This window comes from Panthera leo, chromosome D4, assembly GCF_018350215.1.
Source record: "Panthera leo isolate Ple1 chromosome D4, P.leo_Ple1_pat1.1, whole genome shotgun sequence".
Classification (NCBI taxonomy): Eukaryota; Metazoa; Chordata; class Mammalia; order Carnivora; family Felidae; genus Panthera; species Panthera leo.
This window is the reverse complement of record NC_056691.1, coordinates 39,787,879-39,808,943: the sequence shown is the minus strand read 5'-3', so window position 1 is coordinate 39,808,943 and position 21,065 is coordinate 39,787,879. Positions and strand designations below refer to the sequence as shown.

The following is a 21,065-nucleotide window of genomic DNA, read 5'->3' as shown; positions in this document are numbered from 1 at the left end:
TTTCAAAAATTATGAAGAACACTCGTTTAGTCATTTAACAGATATTTGTTGAGTGTCTTCTGTGCACACTGGCCCCTGATCTAGGCTCTGACGATGCAGTGAATAAAACAAAGTTCTTGCATTAAGGAGCTTATATTCTAATTGGTGGAGCTAGGCAGTGAACAAATACATGCTATGCAAAATAAATATTCTGATGTAGAATAAAGTTGGGTAAGGGATAGACATTAATGATTGATAATACAGTCAGAGAAGTCCTTCCTCAATAGTGACACTTGAGCAGAGACCTGGAACGCAAGCAAGTCACTGATACTGGGAGGAAGAACATTCCAGGGAGAGGAGAGAACCATGCCAAGTCCCCCTGGGGTGGGAGCACATTTGACCTTTCCAAGGAACAGTCAGAAGGCCACTGTATCTTGAGTGGAGCCAATTGGGGAGAGGGTAGGAGGAGCCGAATTGAGGGCAGTGAGGGATGGAGTTGGATGTTGGAGGTGTTTTGTTGTCAGGATGTTTGGTGGTCGGGACTTTGGAAACGACTGAAGGGTCTTGAGCCTGGTTGCACAAAGGCGTTTACATATTAGAAAGAAAACTGATTGCTAGGAAGAATAGATCGAGGGAGCACAAGGATAGTAGCAGGAGGACTAGTTGCGAGACGATCGGAGTATAGTTCAAACATGAGATGATTACAGGAGTGGTGGAACTGTTGAGAAGTGGGCCAGTATAGTTTGGTAGTTGGGTCAACAGAGTGAGGCCCCACTGAGGTTGAGGATTTGTTAGCATTGACGCCTACAGGGAGTTGGGCATGAAAGATGGGAGGTGGTTTTCGGAGTGTGCCGCGCTTGAATTTGCATTTATGTTACGGGTACAGTTATGGGAAAGGATGTGATGCGGATTTAATTATAGAATTTGGATTGAGACTAGATTAGGATAGAAGATAAGATTATTGGAAGAAATGAGTTCAGGGAACTCACAGACCAAATATTAGAAGACTTATGCTAGATCATAAGTGGCCGAATCTGAGTCTTGGCTTATTTTCAGATAACTTGCATCAAGAGGCGATGCCCCCACTACCTTCTAGTTTTGTTAACATTTTGAAAGTTTACATGATATCATTACAAAAGATTACCAGATAGGAATATAGGAGTATTAGTTCATGTAAGTGCCCCTGTCTTCTGCCTCTGTTGGTTTTTGTGACATGTGTGTCTGTGTACTTGTTGCCTGTGTGTTTCTTTTTCTGTGTTTATCTCTGCTATTGGATGTGTGTAACAGTCTCTGTAAGTGGTACTCTGCCTCTTCACGTGTTGGGGGAGGAAATTCTGCTCTTTTGTCAGCTTTCTTCCTCATTTTCATTTATTCATTCAATAAATACTCATTGAGTACCTGCTGTGAGCTAGAGCTGGGTCTGGGTTCCAGGGACTCCTCGTTGAACAACAAAAAGGGCAAAAGTCCCTATCCTCAAGAAATGTACATACTACTGAGAGAGGCAGGCAGTATGTAAAGAAATAGATATATATCAGATGGAGCTAAGTACTAATGGAAAAAATAAAATATATGAAGGAGATAGGGAATGCTGGGATTTTCTGTAGTTTGGGCAAGGAAAAACAAGCAAATAGGCCCTAGTAAAAAAAGCGTAGGGGTCTCTATCAAATAAGGTGATGTTTAGGGAGAGACCTGAAGACAGTGAGGCAGTAAACATGGATATCTGGGGAAAGAGTTTGCCAGGAAGGACAAGTGTTAACAGCCCTGATATGGGAGTTTGCTTGATGTGTTTGAGGAATAGCAGGGAGATCAGTCTGGTTGGATCAGAGTGAAGAAAGTGGTGGATGAGATCAGGGAGCCAGTCTGACTCCTGCTCTCTCCCTTTCCCCTTCTGTCTCCTAATATATCCTTTTCTAGAACTTACTTGACATTTTTTTGTGTCTCCTTTTACAGGCCATATGTAACCAAATTTTATTTCACATTTTATTGTATGTATTTTAAAAGTTTTGTTTCTGTTTCTAAAATTAAGAAAGTATTTTTATAATATTTTTGTGTTACGTATTTCATGATCACAACTTTCTGTATTCCAAAATACACATATAGAGGAGTACACAAAAATAAAAACATACAGCTCACTGAATTATCACAAAGCCTCTTTGAGCAATGCTTATAAGATTTGTTCTTTTTGTTACATTAGATACAGTTCATTTTCATTTCAGTGAATATCGCTATAAATATTCATGGTGCAGTTGACCCTTGAACAATGCAGGGTTAGGGGAGCCCATCCCCTGCACAGTCGAAAATTCATATATAACTTTGACTCCCCCAAAACTTAGCTCCTAATAGTCTACTGTTGACAGGCAGCCTTACCGATAATATAGTCGATTAACCTGTACCTTGTATATGTATTACATACTCTATTCTTACAATGAAATAAGCTAGACAAAAGAAAATATTATTAATAAAGGCCTAAGGAAAAGAAAATACATTTATAATGTAGTAAAAACAAAATCTGGGTCAAGTAGACTGGTCCAGTTCAAACCAATGTTCAAGGGTCAACTGTATTTCATTTCCTATAGGACAACTTATTTGTCCATTCTATTGAAGGACATTTACATTATTTCCAGTTTGAGGCTGTTACAAATAATGGTGCAGGAAAACATCCTTGTTCCTGTCTCTTGGATGTGTGTGTCTTTCCCTTGGACTTATGGCTAGGAGTGGTAGTGTTCAAAGGATATATCCACGGTCCTTGAAATACCGTTAAACAGTTTTCCAAAGCGGTTCTATGAATTTAAACCCCCACTAGTAGAGAATGTAAGTTCAGGGTCCTTCACAGGCTCACTAATGCTTGTTCAGATCTTCCTGAAGTTAGCCATTTTGGTGGAGATGGCGCGGAACTTGATTGTGTTCTAATTTGCGTTTCTCCAATGACTAATGATATTGAGCCCCTTTTCACATGCTAACTGACTGCCTATTTTGTGCAGTGTGCCTAGTTAAGTGTTTTGCCTATTTGGTGGTTGGGGTTATTTGACTTTTTTTTTTTTTTTGTAGGGCATTTTAGATTTGAGCTCTTTGTTGAGTATGTGTGTTGTAAATCTCTTCTGCCCTGTAGCTTGCCTTTTCTCTGTTGATGGTATTTTTTGATGAACAGAAGTTTTTAATTTTCATGTACTCCAACATCAATCTTTTCCTTTTTGGTTAGTGTTTTTTGGGTTCCATTTAAAAAGTCGTCTTCTATCCCCAGATCATCAATATAATTCTCCTACGTTGTCTTCCAAGTATCGTATTTTTTATATTTCCACCTGGAATTGACTTTTGTATTTCTCATGAAGTATGAGTCAGGGTTTCATTTTTTTCACAGATGGATAGCCAATTGATTTAGCACCATTTATTAAAAAGAAAATTCTTTCCACTCTGCTCTGCGGTGCCACCTTTTTCATAAACCAAGCTGTGTGTGTGTGTGTGTGTGTGTGTGTCTGTTTCTGGTTCTTTTCTAGTCCATCGGTGTATTTGTCCTTGTGATTGTACCGCTGTCATAACTATAGTTTTATAACAAATCTTGTTATCCAGTGATGACTCCTCTTTTTTCATTATTTTTGCTCCCTCAGGAGCCTTTTATGACATTTTCTCCACTTCCCCCTATGAAATCACATACTAAGGAATAAGATTTTGTCAGGTAGGATAGATTTGTGTATGGCCACAAAACTATTGAAATAAGGCGATCCTCCCCCCTGCAAGAACCAATTTTCTCCCTCCTTGGGGGCAATATGACCTATATTGAGAATGTATGCAGTCAACCAAACCCTCCCACCTTTTTCTTTCTATATAGGAGTGGTATGGGATTCGTTGTTTGTTCCTGTGAAATTTAGAAACAGCTTACTGAGTAATTTGTACAGATCAAAACAAAATTTTTAAAAAGCTGCCACCAGTAGACTATGTGCTCTGCTGGTGGGGATTTTTATTGGGATCGTATTAATTTTATACATCGGTTTGGATAGTTGACACCTTTAACAGTACTGAGTTTCCTGATTATAAGCATAGTATAGCTCTAAGAAGAAAATTGCTTTGAGAAGAAATGGGAAACAGGGGGAGTTCTATAACCATGAGTGAGTAGTTAAAACTTTTGCAAAGAATATTCACAGATTTACCAGTGAGTTCCAGCTCTGTCAAATATGAAGGGAAACAATAATTCCAGTCTTACACCAACTCTGTTAAAAGAGGAAACTCTCCCCAACTCATTTTATGTGGGTAACATATGTTGAATACAGAACGTAGCAAGGACAATAAAGAAAGAAAATAATAGGCTAGTCTGATTATGACCATAGGTGAACAACTTCTACACAAAATATTAGCAAACTGAATCTGATTCTGTGTAATAAACCTGATCAAGTTGGGTTTATCTTAAAAATGAAAGGTAGTTTTACATTAGAAAATCAGTCAGTATTTTCATTACATTAACAGATTAGAAAAAAAATGTGTATGCAGATAATCCTTTAGACAATGAAATTAATGCAAAATCATTAATAATAGAATCGAGAAACTGGAAGTTCCCAAATTAAATATGACCAAAAAAGTACAAGACCTCTAGGGGGAAAATTAAGAAGCTTAGTGAAGACAATATATGTGTGTCTGTGTGTGATTGTGTATTGTAACTTGAAAAACTAATTTAAAAAATTTTCTGGAAATACTAGAATAACCGAGACATTTTTGAAAAAGAACAAGAAGGGATGACTTGGTCCATTAGGTATGGAGACTTAGATAGCCATGGGAACTAAAATATGCGGCACTGGTACAGGGACAAACAAAACGAGAGACCAGAATAGAGAGGCCACGGCAGACGCCTGCATGTATGGACACTTGACCTCTGATCACTGAGGAAGGGAGAGTTTTTTAAATAAATAAACCGTCCTGGCACAATTGGATATTCATATAGTAAAAGTAAATTCAGACCCCTGTATTTCACTGTGCACAAAAGAATAGACATCAAGTGATTAGCGACCTAAATGTGAAAGGCAAGACTATAAAGCTTTAAGGCTTTGGATGATAATATAGGAGAATGTCATTATGACCTTGGGGTTGGGAAAGGCTTCTTAAACAGGGAATAAAAAGCACTAAAGGGAAAGACTGATAAATTGGACTAAATTGAAGCACTTGGAGTTACCAAAACACGCCATAAAGAAAGTGAAAAGGTGGACTCAGAGTAGAAGAAGATATGTGCACTCTACAACTAAAACATGGTAGTATCCAAATGGTATGAAGAGTGAGTCCGTAAACTTGACCTTCAGGGTAGGGATGAGGGAGAGAATGTGACGGGGAAGGAATGCGTAGATGAAAGCTCTGTATGGTTTCAAATGTCCTCTTTCCTGAGAGGGTGCTCTTACCTTTCTCTAAACTGAACTTACACCTTGGGCGTTTTCTGGATCTAGCCACATTTCTTAACAAAAAAAATGGGAGAAATGAAAACAATTAGCAAACACAGTTACTATATCAGTTTGCTAGGGCTACCATAACAAAACCCCACAGAATGTCATTTTCTCACAGTTCTGGAGGCTAGAAGTCGAAGAGCAAGAAGTCAGCAAGTTTGGGGTCTCTGGAGGCCTCTCTCCTTGGCTTGCAGATGGACCATCTTGTCGCTATGTCCTCACAGGGTCTTTCCTCTGTGCTCAGGCGTTCCCTGGTGTGTGTCCGGGTTTCTATATTTCCTCTTATGAGGACACCAGTCAGATTGGATTAGTGTCTAGTGTAAGGGACTTGTTTTAACTTAGTCACCTCTTTAAAGGCTCTGTCTCCAAATACTGTCCTGTTCTGAGGCACTAGGGATTAGGACTTCAGGATAGGAATTTGGGGGGAGACCTATTCAGCCATAACACTGACTGTGTAGTAAAGGTCTTGAATAGCAGATGGGCTCTTGTGATTTGGATAAAGTTTCCTAAGCCAATTTTTAAATCTCAGAAGTGCTTCATCAAAAAAAAAAAAAACCAAAAAACAAAAAAACTAAGTAAAGATGTTGTGTTCTGAAGAACTGTGCTAAATGACTACAATCTGGGTTTAGTACTGAAGATGTTAATTACGTGTATGTAAACTTAGAATGCTATTGTATTTTGAAAATGTTAAGAGTGCTAAAAAGAAATTTCTCCAAATATCTTACTGTTTCACACAGATACTCTTAAATGTAAGTGTGCAATGAAGTAAGTAGTAAATGTAATGTTAGAATTACATCTTTCGGTTTCATCATCCCCAACATTTATCAATTGTAGTTGGCTGAAATTTTTTAAAAGCTCACTTTACTGTGCAGAAGTATACAATGGAGACCAAAAGGCTTATGGGAAAATGGAGGCACAGCACCCAGAAACTTTGTCAGTGACACTCAAAAGGGTCAGAGCCTGATAAAAACAGCAGCACAGTTTCACACACATTAAATAGTTTAGAAATACGTAAGTACTATATTGAACATGGCAAGGTCCCTTTTAAGGACCTGCCATGTTGTTGTGGAGGTGGGCATCAGTACTGACAGAAGGGGAATCATCTGGAGTTGGAGGGAAAGTTGTAACACCGGATGTGGATGAATGTGGCCCGTAACACAAACAACTGAGGTAGATGGTAGGTGTTCGGGTGTGCGCGTGTATTTTGTGTGTTCCCATATGCCGTGATTTAGCTGGGTGCAGTTTTCCTGCTCATCTAGGGGTTCCTCCCAGATGAAATCACACATAAGCAAAACCAGAATTCTTGCTGTGCTCTCGTTGTCGCTTCATGTATCAACCGTGTTGGAACAAATTTGTGTTTTCCAACAGCATTATAGCAGAATTCACTGCACTTAATGTTTTTAGATCTTGCATGGCTCTACCTTTTCATCTTTGTCTGTTTTGTAAGGACTCTACATGAGGCCTTTTTCACCGTGCTTTTGAAATGACTGCCTAACATGTGACTGCTACACGGCACCTAAAATGTCTTGGTGAATTTAAGTTTCTCCAGGCTAATGAGTTAAATGTTGGTTTGGGTGTGGAATCAGACTTTTGCTTGAGTCTGGTGGGTGGTCACTGTGATGCACAGAAAAGCATCAGTTCTTTTGTGTCAAGCAAGCTCGTTACGTTCGGTGACCTCCCTCTTTTTGATGTTGCTACCAGGATACCTTTAAGCCTTAACCTGAATCAGGTTTTAAAAAGCACGTGGGTATAGGTTTTGGGGGTCCTTCCATTCTTCTGTTGCTTCTATCCACTGTGACAGTATTATACCAGAGCTTAGCAGCAGCAGTATGTTTCTAGAAGTCTTTGTTCCTTCCCTCCCTTTCACTCCTCTGGTCTGTCTGCTTGGTATCAGAGTGCATGAAATGCTTCTTGTTTTCCTGTCTTTCCACCACTTTCTTGGGTTCACCCTTATTTTATGCCCTGAGCCAGAAAATCCATGGTCCCTCACAGCATTTCCATTTCTCCTTTCTGTCTAGACATTGCAAGGTGTTTCTGTAGTCTTCTGCATGCACCCCCGTTATAGCATGTATCACATTGCTTTGGAATTTTGCAAAGTTGGGTTCTGTCTCTAAATAAGCTGCAGCTTCTTCCGGGCACGGACCTATCTTTCTCATTTTGGCTTTTCTATTACACAGTGCATTGCTCGGCAGTGGGGGTCGGGTGAATGGATGGATGAATGAATGAAGTGGGCTTAAGAGCTGGTCCACATGATCCTATCACTTGTGTTTCCCCTTATTTTGCCTAAGTGACATCACCTCTAGGTGTCTTGGTCACTTGAATTTTAATACTATGAATCAGGCTTGTGCATTCAAGCTTTTTAGCAGTATAATAATAAAATTTTCTTTTGTATAACCAAAGATTGTACAACATGGTTTTGTGTTTTTTTGCTGCAAATAGTAAATGAGTGTGACTAATTTGCAACTTTAGGTTTGAGGTTTTTTGGCACAAGAGTAGTAAAAATCCTATTTTTTTCAACTTGCTACTATGAGTTAAAACAATTATTTTTGAAATTTTCAAATATTTATATAGAAAGTGGAATAAACTCAGGGGAGAATATTGTTAAGATAATAAGTTAATTCGTTGTTAATTCTTGACTGTTACTGCAACAATAAATAACTTTTCAATTTGTTTTTAAGGCCTCCTTTTTTCTTCTTCCTATAGGACCTCTTTGTGGTTAGGCATGAATTGGCCATAATGAGACTCGCTGCCTTTATGGGCATTACTATGTTAGTTGGAATAACTGGACTTTTTTATACTCAACTAATTGGCATCATCACAGTAAGTATCTATTTTTTAATGTAATGTATTTATGAACATATTCCCTACTTATGAACTTAATTCCAAGAAGCTACAAAAAGTTTAGCAATTAAAGGAGAAAATTACTCACATTTATATGTTTTCATTTCCATATGCCTATGTAATTTTAAAGTAGTTACAATCAGTCTGTAGAGGACATATGCAATTTGTATCCTGGTTTTAAAAATTAACGTAGTTCTGTGTGGCTACAGACTTCGTGTTTATTGTTTTTAGTAGTTGGATATACTCTGTTTAGTGAATATACAGTATTTTAATGAATAGTTTTCCTGTTGGTCAGCATCTAGTGTATGATCATTTTTTTCTGTATTACAAACATTCCTTTGATTCTTTTCCTCTTCAAACTATTTATTTACGGTAAATTCCAAAAAATGGAGTTGCTGGTAGAAACATTTTATTAATAATTAAGTCTTATTTTTTTGCATGCATTGATTAACCATATAGGATTTATCACAGCAGAAAAGTTCAAAAAGTGAGAAAAATTATACTGAGTAAGGATTTAAGTTTGGTAATACACTGTATTGTAGAAGATGTGGGTTAAGGTTTTCTCATACATTGTTGGTGGTGATGTAAATTCGTGTAACCTTTTTGAAAGGTAAATTGTCATTGTGTATCATACTTTAAAATGCATAGTCCTTTTGATCAACCTTTACATGTTTATTTTGTAGAAGCTATTTTATTCATATGTGTGTACATAAACATGTATGTTAAAAAGATCTCCTTAATACTATGTGTAATAAACATGTATGTTAAAAAAGATCTCCATTATGCATAACATATGTATTGTGTATGAAAAGTGTTTACCAGATATGTTCAGTGAAAAAAATGTATAGTAAAAAAAATGTATCAAGACTTACTATAAAGTAACAGTAATCAAGAAACTGTGGTCCTGGCACGAGGATACACATATAGATAAATGACATAGAATTGAGAGACCAGAGCTGTATATCTGTGGTCAGTTGATTATCAAGAAGGGTGCCAAAACTATTCAGTGAGGAAAGGAAAAGTCTTTTGAACAAATGCTGCTGGGATAATTAGATATCCACATGCAAAAGCATAAAGTTGGACCCTTACCTCATATACATATATATACATATACATATACATATACATATACATATACATATACTAGTTCAAAATGGGGTATAGACCTAAATAGTAAGATCTAAAATTATAGAACACTTAGGAGAAAACATAGGAGGAAATTTTGGAATAGGAAATAGTATCTTAGACATGATATCAAAAGTGCAGACAACCAAAGAAAAAAATGGATAAATAAAAAACCATAAACTTTTCTGCTTCAAAGGACACTATGAAAAAAGTGAAAAGGCAGGTCATAGAATGGGAGAAAATAATTTATAAATCATCTATCTGCTAAGGGGGTTTTATATCTAGAATAAAGAGCTCCTATAAATAATAAAAAGCCTAATTAAAACATGGTGAAAGGTTGTGAATGGAGATTTATTCAAAGAAGTTATCCAGTGGACAACAAATACATGAAAAGATGCTCAACATCATTAGTCATCAGGGAAATTAAAATCAGAACCATAACGAGGTACCACTTCACACACGCTAGGATGGCTATAATAAAAAAGGAGGGGTGCCTAAGTGGTTCAGTCCGTTAAGCGTCTGACTTCAGCTCAGGTCATAGTCTCACGGTTCATGGGTTTGAGCCCCGCGTCGGGCTTTGTGCTGACAGCTTGGAGCCTGGTTCGGATTCTGTTTCTCTCAATCTCTCTCTCTGTCTCTCTCTCTGCCCCTCCCCTGCTTGTGCTCTCTCTCTTTCTCAAAAATAGATAAATTGACATTAAAGAAAATAAGGTTGGTAAGGATGTGGAGGAATCAGAACCCTCACACACTGCTAGTGGGGATGTGAAACAGTGCAGATAACAGTCTGATAGTTGTTTTAAAAGTTAAACACAGTTATCATTTCTCTTATCATTCCACTCCTAGGTATATACCCAAGAGAAATGAAATCTATGTCCATGCAAAAAATTATAGGTGAATATTCATAGCAACATTATTCATAGTAGCCCCAACCAAAAGCAATTCAGGTATCTATTGCTAATAACATTTTGTATATCCATACAGTGGATATTATTTAGCCATAAAAAGAAGTCAAGTGCTGATACATGATATAACATGGATGAGCCTTGAAAACACTATGTGAAGTGAAAGAGACCAGTCACAAAAGGCCATGTATTTGTATAATTACATTTATATGAACTGTCCAGAATGAGCAAGTCCGTAGAGATGAAAGGAGATTAGTGGTTACCTGGGGGTGGAGAGCTAGCGGGGCTGGAGATGATAGCTAAACGGTTCAGGGTTTCTTGTACGGGATGATGAACATGTTCTAAAATTGATTGTGGTGATGGCTGCGTGACTCTATGAACATACTAAAAAAAAAAAAAGTTGAAATGTACACTTTAAATGGGTCAGCTGTATAGTGTGTGAATTATATGTCAATATAGCTCTTTCCAAAAAAAGCCTATTTCTAGCATAAGTTAAATGTTAATTTTATTCATTTTGTATATGGTTTGTTGATGTCCTTTGTTTTCTTAAGGTGTCCTTTTCTCACTGATCGCTAAGAAAGGTTAATAAAAAAGTTAACTTTCAAAAAAAAGAAATAGTGCAGGAGAGCGCTGTCTCTCTCTGTCCTACTGGCTGTATTCAGACTCCTTTGGAAAGGCACATTAGATAGCAGTTCTGGTAGTGGCCTCTGAACGGGAAGGATGCAGTCAGATATGGTAGGAAAACATTTACTGTATAACCTGTGTTTGCGTATTTTATAAGGTACTCATAGTAACCTTTTTTCCCTGGGTTTTATAGGAAACATTTTTAATTTTTTTTTTTTAACATTTATTTATTTTTGAGACAGAGAGAGACAGAGCATGAACGGGGGAGGGGCAGAGAGAGAGGGAGACACAGAATCGGAAGCAGGCTCCAGGCTCCGAGCCATCAGCCCAGAGCCCGACGCAGGGCTCGAACTCACGGACCGTGAGATCGTGACCTGAGCTGAAGTCGGACGCTTAACCGACTGAGCCACCCAGGCGCCCCTATAGGAAACATTTTTAAACACACGGGAACTTCTAAGGAATTTTACAGTGAATACCCAACCACAATTAACATGTTAGAATACTTTACCTCATTTCATACCATCTGTCAATCTGTTATATGTTTTAATACATATCCGAATAAATCACAGGCATCAAATTGTTCACCATGCAAATCATCCACTAGAGCTCAATGCTTGTTTACATGTTTTTCCTATGAGGCCAAATTTCCATACAGTGAGAGGCATACAGTAAGTGTTACTATTGGATGAGCACTGACAGAGGCGCACAGCGCAACCCAAAGCCTTTTCACAACACAGAATATTACCATCACCTCACAGGAGTTCCCTCCTGCCTCACATCAGTAAGTCCGCAGAGGCACCACTGATGTTATTTTGTTCCCCACCATAGATTAGTACTGGTTGGAGAATTTCATATGTATCCATTTATGTAGATCTTCTTGTGCTCAAAATAATACTGTTTTCATCCATACTGTTGCATGTGTTGGTAATTCCTTTTTGTTGCTGAGTAGTATTCCACTGTATGACTAGGCCACGAGTTGTCTCTCTATTCTATTGAAAGAGGGCTGGCTTGCTTCTAGATTGTGGCAGTTACGAATAAAGCTCTGAATATTTTTGCTCAAGTCTTTTTGTGGAAACCTACTTCATTTTCTTGGATCAGTGTCTGGGAGAAGAACGGCTTTGTCACTTAGGAGAGGCTTACCTTTTATTTCATAAGCAACAGCCAGATCTTTTCCCCAAGTACCATTTGCCCTCTCCCCAACAATATATGAGAATTCTGGTTGTTCCACATCCTTGTCAACATTTGTTGTCATCAGTCTTTAACTGCAGCCATTCTGGTAGGTTTTAATAGCATCTTGTGTTCATTTATATTTCCCTGACGACTGATGATACTGAACACTTCTTCCTGTGCTTATTGGTTGTTCATGGATCGGGTAATGTCTGTTTAAATATATTTTTACTATTATTCAGCTTGAAATATTTTCTAATACCTCTTGTGATTTTTCTAATGATGGTGATAAATAACATGGTATTAATAACAGTGGTGAGGATGAAAGTAGGTCTTTGCCTAAATTCTTTTTTCTCTACTTTTATATTAATTCCCAATTACTTTATAGTCTGTTCATCAGTCACGTCAGAATTGCCAGATTGTACGTGCATTGTTTGAATTTTCACTTTTGGATTTACCGAAATCACTGGTGTATATTTTTATCCCCTGGAAGGAGAATTCTCAGATTTTTCCAATTTCTTATGATGAATGACTGAAAATGGACATTTGGGACATTGCTGCTAAGAGTACAAGCTACTTATGAGGGCCGTCAGGGGTTTATAGCCGAGGGCAGCAATTTCTTTCTTACCTAGCAGCCCCAGAAGCTTCAGAGGGGAGGGTTTGGCAGAAAGCCTTCAAAATCTTTTAAGAATCCCTACTTTAAAATTTTAGCGTTCACTTCTGAGTTGGCCATAAAGTTATTTACTGAATTTGTTGGTGTTTGAAGGATGTGTAATATCAAATTCTGTTCTGACTCTATTCTGTATTGCCAACATGTTAATGTTTTTCAAATTGTATGATTTTTTTCTTTTGCTATAAAACTGAACAACATTGTCTTTAGAGAGGTTGGTTCTGATATGATGTTTCTAAAACTAAGTAGAAACCACGGTGTTTTGTTTTGTTTTGTTTTGTTTTTATATATAATGCTTCCTCCAAAAGTTTCATTTCTTTCCGTATATGTATAGTACCCTCTCAGAATACTCTGTACTGGACAGTTCTGATGTCTGTAGAAGTTCGACATTTGTGAAACATTCAAAAAAGAATGCAGCGTTAAGAGAATACACTGTATTTGCTAGTCTAGTCTTTACTCACCACTCACTGTACTTCCTCTTGAATCCCAGTACTTTAAACAATTACAGTAAATTTTAACTCCATTTACCTGGGCTTTCATAGTGAACTTCTAGCATCACTGTTTTTGGATGAAAAACATTTTTTTTTTTTTTTTAAGGTTTCCAGAATGCATTCCTCCTCACATTGATTTAAGGCTCTTTAAGGCTTCATTATTTAAGGTCATTTAACCTCAGTATTCATTTTAAATCTAATGAATAATTAGTATTTAAATAAAGTAGAATCTAATATTTTAATTAAAGTTAACATACAGAGATCATGCTTACTTTTTAAAATACAGTATGCTTGCTGTTTTCATCTTATGAAAAATTTGAGACTACCCACAGGAAATGTCACACCTGGGTGTTTTTGTCGTAATTTGAATCCGTGCATCTCTCACAATGGGAAAGAAGGTGATGAATTTGTCAAGTAGTATAAGAAAGAAGAGGAGGAGGAGAAGTTACAGTAAATTTAATCCTTCCGCTAAAGTCTTCCTCCTTCCCCTATTCCTGCACCCCAGAGACCAAGAGGCATTTTGGGAAAACACTGGTAGGAGTATTATTTCGTCATATGAACTGTCATTACGTAGCTTGAACGTAGGCCTGTTGGACAACAAATACACAAGACATATGCTATCTTTTTGAGGTTTAGGTTGAGATTTTCAGGAAGCGGTACCTCAGTTTTCAGTAATTTTTTTCCCATTATTTGTTCTTACTTGGAATAAATACATCATTTCTCTCCATGTAAGAGGGAAAATCCTGTCTTCTTATTGACAGTAGAAGGTAACAGGATAATCACAGTAATGATAATCTGATGTCATGTTAGATTTAGCAAGAGCAGATTATCTGTGACCCAGATAAAATAACTAGAAATTAAATTTAAAAACAGTGGGTTTCTAATCTCATTTCCAAGGTTAAAAGATCTCAACACAACCAGATGTTTCTGTGGAATAGACTAATCTTAAACCCAATTTTAAGGGATTACCTTTGATTATTTTTAGATTTAACTGTAGGCATATGTTTATAAGTTGGTAAATTTTTAGTAAAATCAATATTGAAATTAAACCGTTTTCAAAGCAATCTGCTTTGAAGCGTTCTTTATTTAGGGAACAGATTATTCTAATTATTCCTTACTTAGCCTGGTTAGCCTTTTTCTGTTTCTGTTTCCGAATGAAATGGATAGTGATGTTGTTATTAATGTAATTGATGTTGTCAGAATTTCTTATTGAGCAGTAGTTCGCACACAGCCAAGAATAATGTCCGTTCTGATGAGCACCAATCCTACCAGTGCTGGGTGATTGTGTCAGTCATGTTTTCAGTCACCGGGCTTGGAGAGAGTTCATCAAGAAACGCTAGAACAGCTGGTACAGCGCCTTCTGGTGAGGTTCTGACAGTGAGCTATTGTATACCGTGACACTGCTCTGACAGTTTATCTACATTTTGTATACAAGCATTTTTGTTTTCTGGGCACCGTGGAGTGTATATAATAGCTTAAGCTTTTGATGGCGTCTCTGGAGCATAGTGCTTTTCTCAGTTGCGGTGAGGTTGAGGGTAGGGCGGGGAAGATGTATTTAGCCGTGGTTTTGAGCTTTTAAACTCTCAAAGAAGAAAAAGTGAGCTCTTGCATTTGTTCGTAGGTACTCTTGTGGGACTCTACTTGAATTACTAGAGCTAGCTTAAAGGAAAGCTTTTCAAATTAAGAGGGAAAATGCTCCCCCACGCCCACCCCCCCCACCCCAAATACTGACCCATGGTTCCTTAAATAAATACAGAAAGAATCACAAACGCAGGGTGATTTCAGTTTAACTGGGTTATCTTATGCAGTGAAAAGTATCTTATGTTCAAAATGTTAAATTAGTTTAAATGAGATTATCTATTAAATAGCATTCTCCTTAATCAGACAATTAGTGGGCTTACCTGCCTTTTACTATGTATCCAGAAATGTGTCCTGAGATTATTAATCCTTATAATTAAATTTTGCCAAGTATCCCACTGAATCAATGTGGTGAATTAGCGGCATTCAGTACAATCTGTGTACAAATTATGTTTGGTTTACTCAGCTCTAAATCAGCATTGCAAATATGGAAATTATTGCTAATTATGCAGAACCCAACTCACTTACATTTCTACAAAGGACGCTCTGTATAGCATTTTGTTTTCCTTTCTGAATTATATTTTTTGTTTAATAAAAACAAAGTGTATTTAATAGAATACCTCTACTTGTAATATTATATGACATATCTTCTCAGTAGCTTTAAAAACCTAGAAAAGTCATTACAATTTAAAATGTCATTTCTTTTATGCTTTTTAATATTACATACTAATATTGGCTAAGTATTATTTCTTTGAACTGGAATACATAGAAAACTCTAGAACCTGGGTTCCCCTGTGCCAAAGAATTAGTTTAAATACATACTAAGTCACATTGCATGGTATATAAAAAGCATTCTTTTAAAAAATGCCTGCTAGCATCAAAATTATTATGTGTGGAATTATATTGCTCTTTAGCATAATATGTTCCTGTGTGAAAAATGTATATATATTGCATCATCTGTCTGCTCAGTGTCATAACTTCCCTGTATATCTGATAACGTTAAAAGTAATTAAAACTATTTAAATCTATTTCTAGAATTTCTTCCATAGGAATACTGCATTTTAATTTTCTCAAAGCATTACTAATTGCTTGAGTGATTAACTCAATGCTTTTTTTTTTTTTTTTTTTTGGTGAAAAAGTTAAACATTTATGAGTTTTCATTTTACTTGCAATTTTCCACGTTCACTTTATTTTCTCATGTTCTGAATCTACATGCATTTTTTTAAATCTGATTTAAAACATTACTGTAGAATTGGAGAAAACACTGAATCCTGTATTTACGGTTAATTTGTAGATCTTTTCCACAATGATTCATATGCTTCTGTCACATTCTGTCAATACGTTAGTTACTCCCTAAATCTCAGCCAGAGAGGCCCATTACCATTAGCCCATCTTACTTATTATGCTGGTAACCAAAAATCTTTTTGAAAGTATAATTTTGTATTAAAAATGTAGGAGTAGTTGACAGGGAGTGTTGATTGCAAACATAGTTTCCAGCTGTTTCAAATATTCAGTTATAGAGCTTACTTATATAGTATGTTATTGCATATAACCGTTCTCTCTGGCATTCTCTGTATTTTCTTGTATAGTTATCCTGTATACTTGACCACTTTCACTAGACTGTCAAGCTCCTTGATGCTAAGGACCGTGTTGTAATAGGTCCTTAGTAGATTTTTGATAAATGGATAGATGAGTAAATGAGTCGTGGTGTATGTTACATAGTACTTATTTTCTCAGCTGGATTGTAAGCCCCTTGTGGACATTGGATTTTATCTGTGTAAAATAGGCCCAGTCATTTTATTGTTTGTTATAAAACCCACTTTTTTTTTTACTTAAACATGTTTTTTTAAGTTATATTCTGATGTAATTGAGATTATATCTCTAAGCCCTCTCAAAAACAGCATAGTAGGCAACATCAGTAAAAGGTAGGACTGCTGTTTATTGAGGAGTTAAGGGTTCTAACATATACCGACTCATTTAATCCCTACAAAAATCTATGAATAAGGAATTATTATTTGAAAATTACGATACTGAGTTTTAGTCACTTTCCTAAGGTTTTATACAGCCAGAAAGTAGCTTGATGAAGTACAGGAATCCTATTGGAAAGAAATTTTCAGTGACTACACATGTAAGATCTACCACCTTCTCCTTTGGTTCCGTGATTGATTAAATGTTTCTGTGAACTTCAGATCTCTAATGAGAGATATAGCTGGTCCTCTCTTGGTGGATAAATGCTTAAAGTACCGGTTATTTCAAATGAAGAATATAGTGAGTTCTGGCTTCACAGGAGGAGAGAAAGCTATGATTCACGGGAAATGTTCTCTCTTTGAATTCCAAAGGAAAAAACTAAGGAATCACGCTGTTTCTGTCCATGTTCAGTTAGTTTAGTGCTGGAAACATACATCGGGTACCCACTTGGAACCACGTATGCTGCTAGGTGCTGTGAAAGACGTGAAGTTAACTGAGCTCCTGTCCGTTCATTGATGAGAGGTGCTAGGAAGTCAAGCCAAAGTCTGTCTTAGAATTAGTAGTAGTAGTAATAGATAAAATAGGTATATAATCTCGTGTTGTGAAGAAAGTTCCTGAGTGGTTTTTAACTCCAGATTCAGTCAACAGTCATTGAATTAGGTATGTGCAGCAGACCAAAGGAAGAATAAAGTGTTCAGGTGATCATCGAGGTTACACTGAGCTGTCTTCACGTCTTTGTGATAGAATGCTCTTAACTTTCATCGAGTTGGCAGTTCGGCATGTCTAGAAACTCCATTTTGGAAATGTTTCCAGAGTTAGGCCCAGAGATCGCGACTGTGCCTTCCAGACTCAAAAGCGTTGGTCGTATAAACCAGATTGTTTGTTCCCTCATGTGGAATTGTCAGGCGTGCCAGAGGACTTTCGGCATATTCCTTGTCCTGCACAACAACGTACGTGGCAGCGTTGCTTGGTGAAAATGAACCCAAAGCAGGATGAGTCAGTTGAATGGATCGGATCGTCAAGCTGTCTGTTCCGAGAGGGCTAGTTGTCTGGTGATAAATTCTTGCTCTTTGTCCTCCACTCTTACTACTAATTTTTCCAACAGACAGTAAATACTTTCCTATCCCTTTCTGTTAGGAACCCCCCCCCCCACCCCCACCCCCCGCCCTATTCCAGATATAATCTTACTAGTATCTTAGACTGAACCTGATCGTTAGGGTAACATCAGCCAGCAGGAGAAGATAAAGGATCGGTTGATGAAATAGGTAAGGTCCATAGAAGTCCTGCTGTTCCTAATTTATTCCTTTTTAGAAAATAAACTTTGTTTTTAAATATAGGAAAGCATTCTCATATGTCTCTTAGTTATGCAGACTGTTGGAAGTCTTAGATTTTTTTTTAAAATTTTTTTTAATGTTTATTTATTATTTTTGAGACAGAGAGAGACAAAGCATGAATGGGGGAGGGTCAGAGAGAGGGAGACACAGAATCCGAAACAGGCTCCAGGCTCTGAGCTGTCAGCACAGAGCCCGACGCGGGGCTCGAACTCACGGACCGCGAGATCATGACCTGAGCCGAAGTCGGCCGCTTAACCGACTGAGCCACCCAGGCTCCCCGAGTCTTAGATATTTTGATCATTAGACCATCAATGTGACATAAATATTTTTCTGAAGATAAGATATCCTGATTGAAGATGACCTACTATAAAAACTTGTGTCTTATCATTCCTTGAAGAATGAATTTTTCTGGATAGCTAGCTAGTTTTATAAAGCACTAAGAATTTATAAATTATACTCCTTGAAGATTATCTTACAGGTCATTGGTGATTTTCTTATTGGTCATTTCCTGATGGTCACTAAAGGTATTGAATCTTTTATATTGAATTAAACTGTCTGCACCAAAATCTATTTTAAATGCACTAAAAACGTTGGTTTTATTTCCCAGCTTCATAAAACAAAAAGTATATTAGGGGCATCTGGATCGCTGTCAGTTAAGCGTCTGACTCTTGCTTTCAGCTCAGGCCATGATCTCACTGTTGCTGAGGTTTTGCCCCGCTCGAAATGCACTGAGAGCGTGGAGCCTGCTTAGGGTTCTCTCTCTCTGCCCCTCCCCCACTCGTGCACGCCTGCTCGCTCTCAAAAATAAACCTAAAAGCTATATCAAACCTCATTTGGCACTTTTGGAAATAACTTATGGCTTCAGTGTTCCTGCCGGTAGTAACCTCTCTGCTCCTCTAAGTTTGCAGTTCCTGCTGTGTTTACGAATGTGATGGTGTGATAACTTGTGTTGTTCTGAGTACGCTCTAGAAGTGCCAGTGACATGTTTGTGACCTGTTTGGCTGTTCAAGTACAAATTGCACATTTTTCTTACAACCGTATGCTCGATAGCTGGGTTTCAGAGAGTTATGCATTTGCTATTTCTAGAGGGAAAAGAGTGGCCTTCTTTGTCTAGCCTCACAAATCCTGTTGGAAAAGTCATGGCAAACGTCACATTCGTGGATAGAATGACCGTCTGTTTATGATCACTTAAGAGGTAGTATTCTACTTATTACTTGAACCAGTTTCTGGGAAGGTGTCAAAAGCACTTGCAAATAAAAGCTTTTCCCACATGAAGTCTAAATCCAGAATCTTTGAAGATGAATCTTTTATCGCCACAAATAAGTTCCTCGGAGTCTTAATCAAATTGTAAATTTATGCATAGTAAAAAATTTCATACAATACTAGCTATGGTAGTCTGACTTTGTAATTGCCTTCCCTCTCTCGAAATGGTTTTTAAGTATTATCCCTTTGCATCCGTTTATTTACCTGTCCTAAGAACCCTGACAGATTTCTGTCCCGTCGTTTCCTTTGCATTTTTGCACAAGTTGCCTTCAGTCTTTTGGGGCATCCCGTCACCCATCCGTGCCAGGAAACCGTTAGAATGACCGCCTTCACGTTCTCTACAGATGTGGAAGCGGAGGCCCAGCCTTCCTCTAAGCCCGTGATCAAGGTTCTCATATATTTGCAGACTGTGTTGTCACAAAGTAAAACATTATTTTGAGGAAATTATGCAACAGAACTGAGAAAAGTTAGTTATAAATAGGCTTGTCATTGGATACCATGAATTTCAAAGCATGATAGGAAAACTGATGAATATGGAATATGTGGCTAATCTACCATCTTGTCACAAATCCCTGGGAAATATGGAAACGGAACACTGCTATTGGTTACTCTGTCATCTAAAAAAAAAAATAGGTTCACTTTCTCGTATGTGGGCCAACCGTAGTTCTTCAACGGTTCATACGTTAAGGACTTAATATTGTGAGATGTTGATGTAACTTCTACAAAGAGATTTTTAAAGTCAAAGTGTTTTTTTACCAGTATCGTTGGGAGAGAGTTCTACAACTAGATGTTCCTGGAATTGGAGTTGCCGTCCCAGATTGTGCATGCATAGTGCTGCTTAATAACAGTCCAGTTCACCTGCCATATGTGAGCAAGCTATCAGAGGATAAGAGGGAAAGTTCGCTACCTCTTTTGCATATTTAAAAGAACATATTTCCTTTTGTACTACTTTGAAATGTGTCTGAAACATTATATTTGAAAGAAGATCGTGTAATTTGTGTTCTGAGCATTTGGCTATTATTTATCGCAGTTTCTCAGTCTAGTGATAGGATTTCTGTATATATGAATGGAACCAGCATGTCTAGAAGCTCTCTTCTCTTTGTTGACTTCCTTTGCTTACATATTTGCAATATTAGATAATATGTAATACATATTTGTAATATTAGAGCTTTATGGAAAACATAGAATGAGAAATTGTATTATTAGGAAGATACTGGTTTTTCTGTTGAAAAAAAGAAATAGTTTCGCTTTACCTTTCAAGGTAATAGATGCCGTAATATGGCAAATGCATAGATTGCCTTGTTGAATTTGTGTTTGTTTATAGAAATCCAGACCCAGTAGCACTCTGGCTCTTGGCAGCTTTCTGTTTATTAAGTGCCTTTCATTTGTCACTTTGGTATTTATTTTGTAGCACATATTCCCTGGCAGTTGAATTAAAAATAGATCGTAGACTTTTAAAAGAATTATCAAAGAAAGCAAATGTAATAGGTTATATTTTAATAAAGTGAGACTCCTACAATTTTTGTGAGGTTTTGTAACTGAATACATTTTTTTGGCACAATGTAATGTTCGTTCTGTTTTTGTCAAGGGAATTTCAGCAATGTATGCAGTTAATTTAAAATTCTTAGTACCCATATGTAAACTGTTGAAGTCTTCGGAATAGTCTCTGAATATGATGAAAAGCATCATAAAGTAGATACAGA

General features: G+C 37.2%; 1 protein-coding gene across 10 annotated transcripts in view; it reads left to right on the top strand.

The window, feature by feature from the left end:
- ZDHHC21 (zinc finger DHHC-type palmitoyltransferase 21) overlaps positions 1-21,065 on the top strand; it is a 68,515-nt gene that overhangs the window by 38,907 nt on the left and 8,543 nt on the right. For all 10 annotated transcript variants that reach the window (XM_042911945.1, XM_042911943.1, XM_042911947.1 and 7 more), the window contains one exon: positions 8,103-8,219. In XM_042911945.1, coding sequence (XP_042767879.1) covers positions 8,103-8,219 — 117 coding nt within the window. The remainder of the gene's footprint in view (positions 1-8,102; positions 8,220-21,065) is intronic.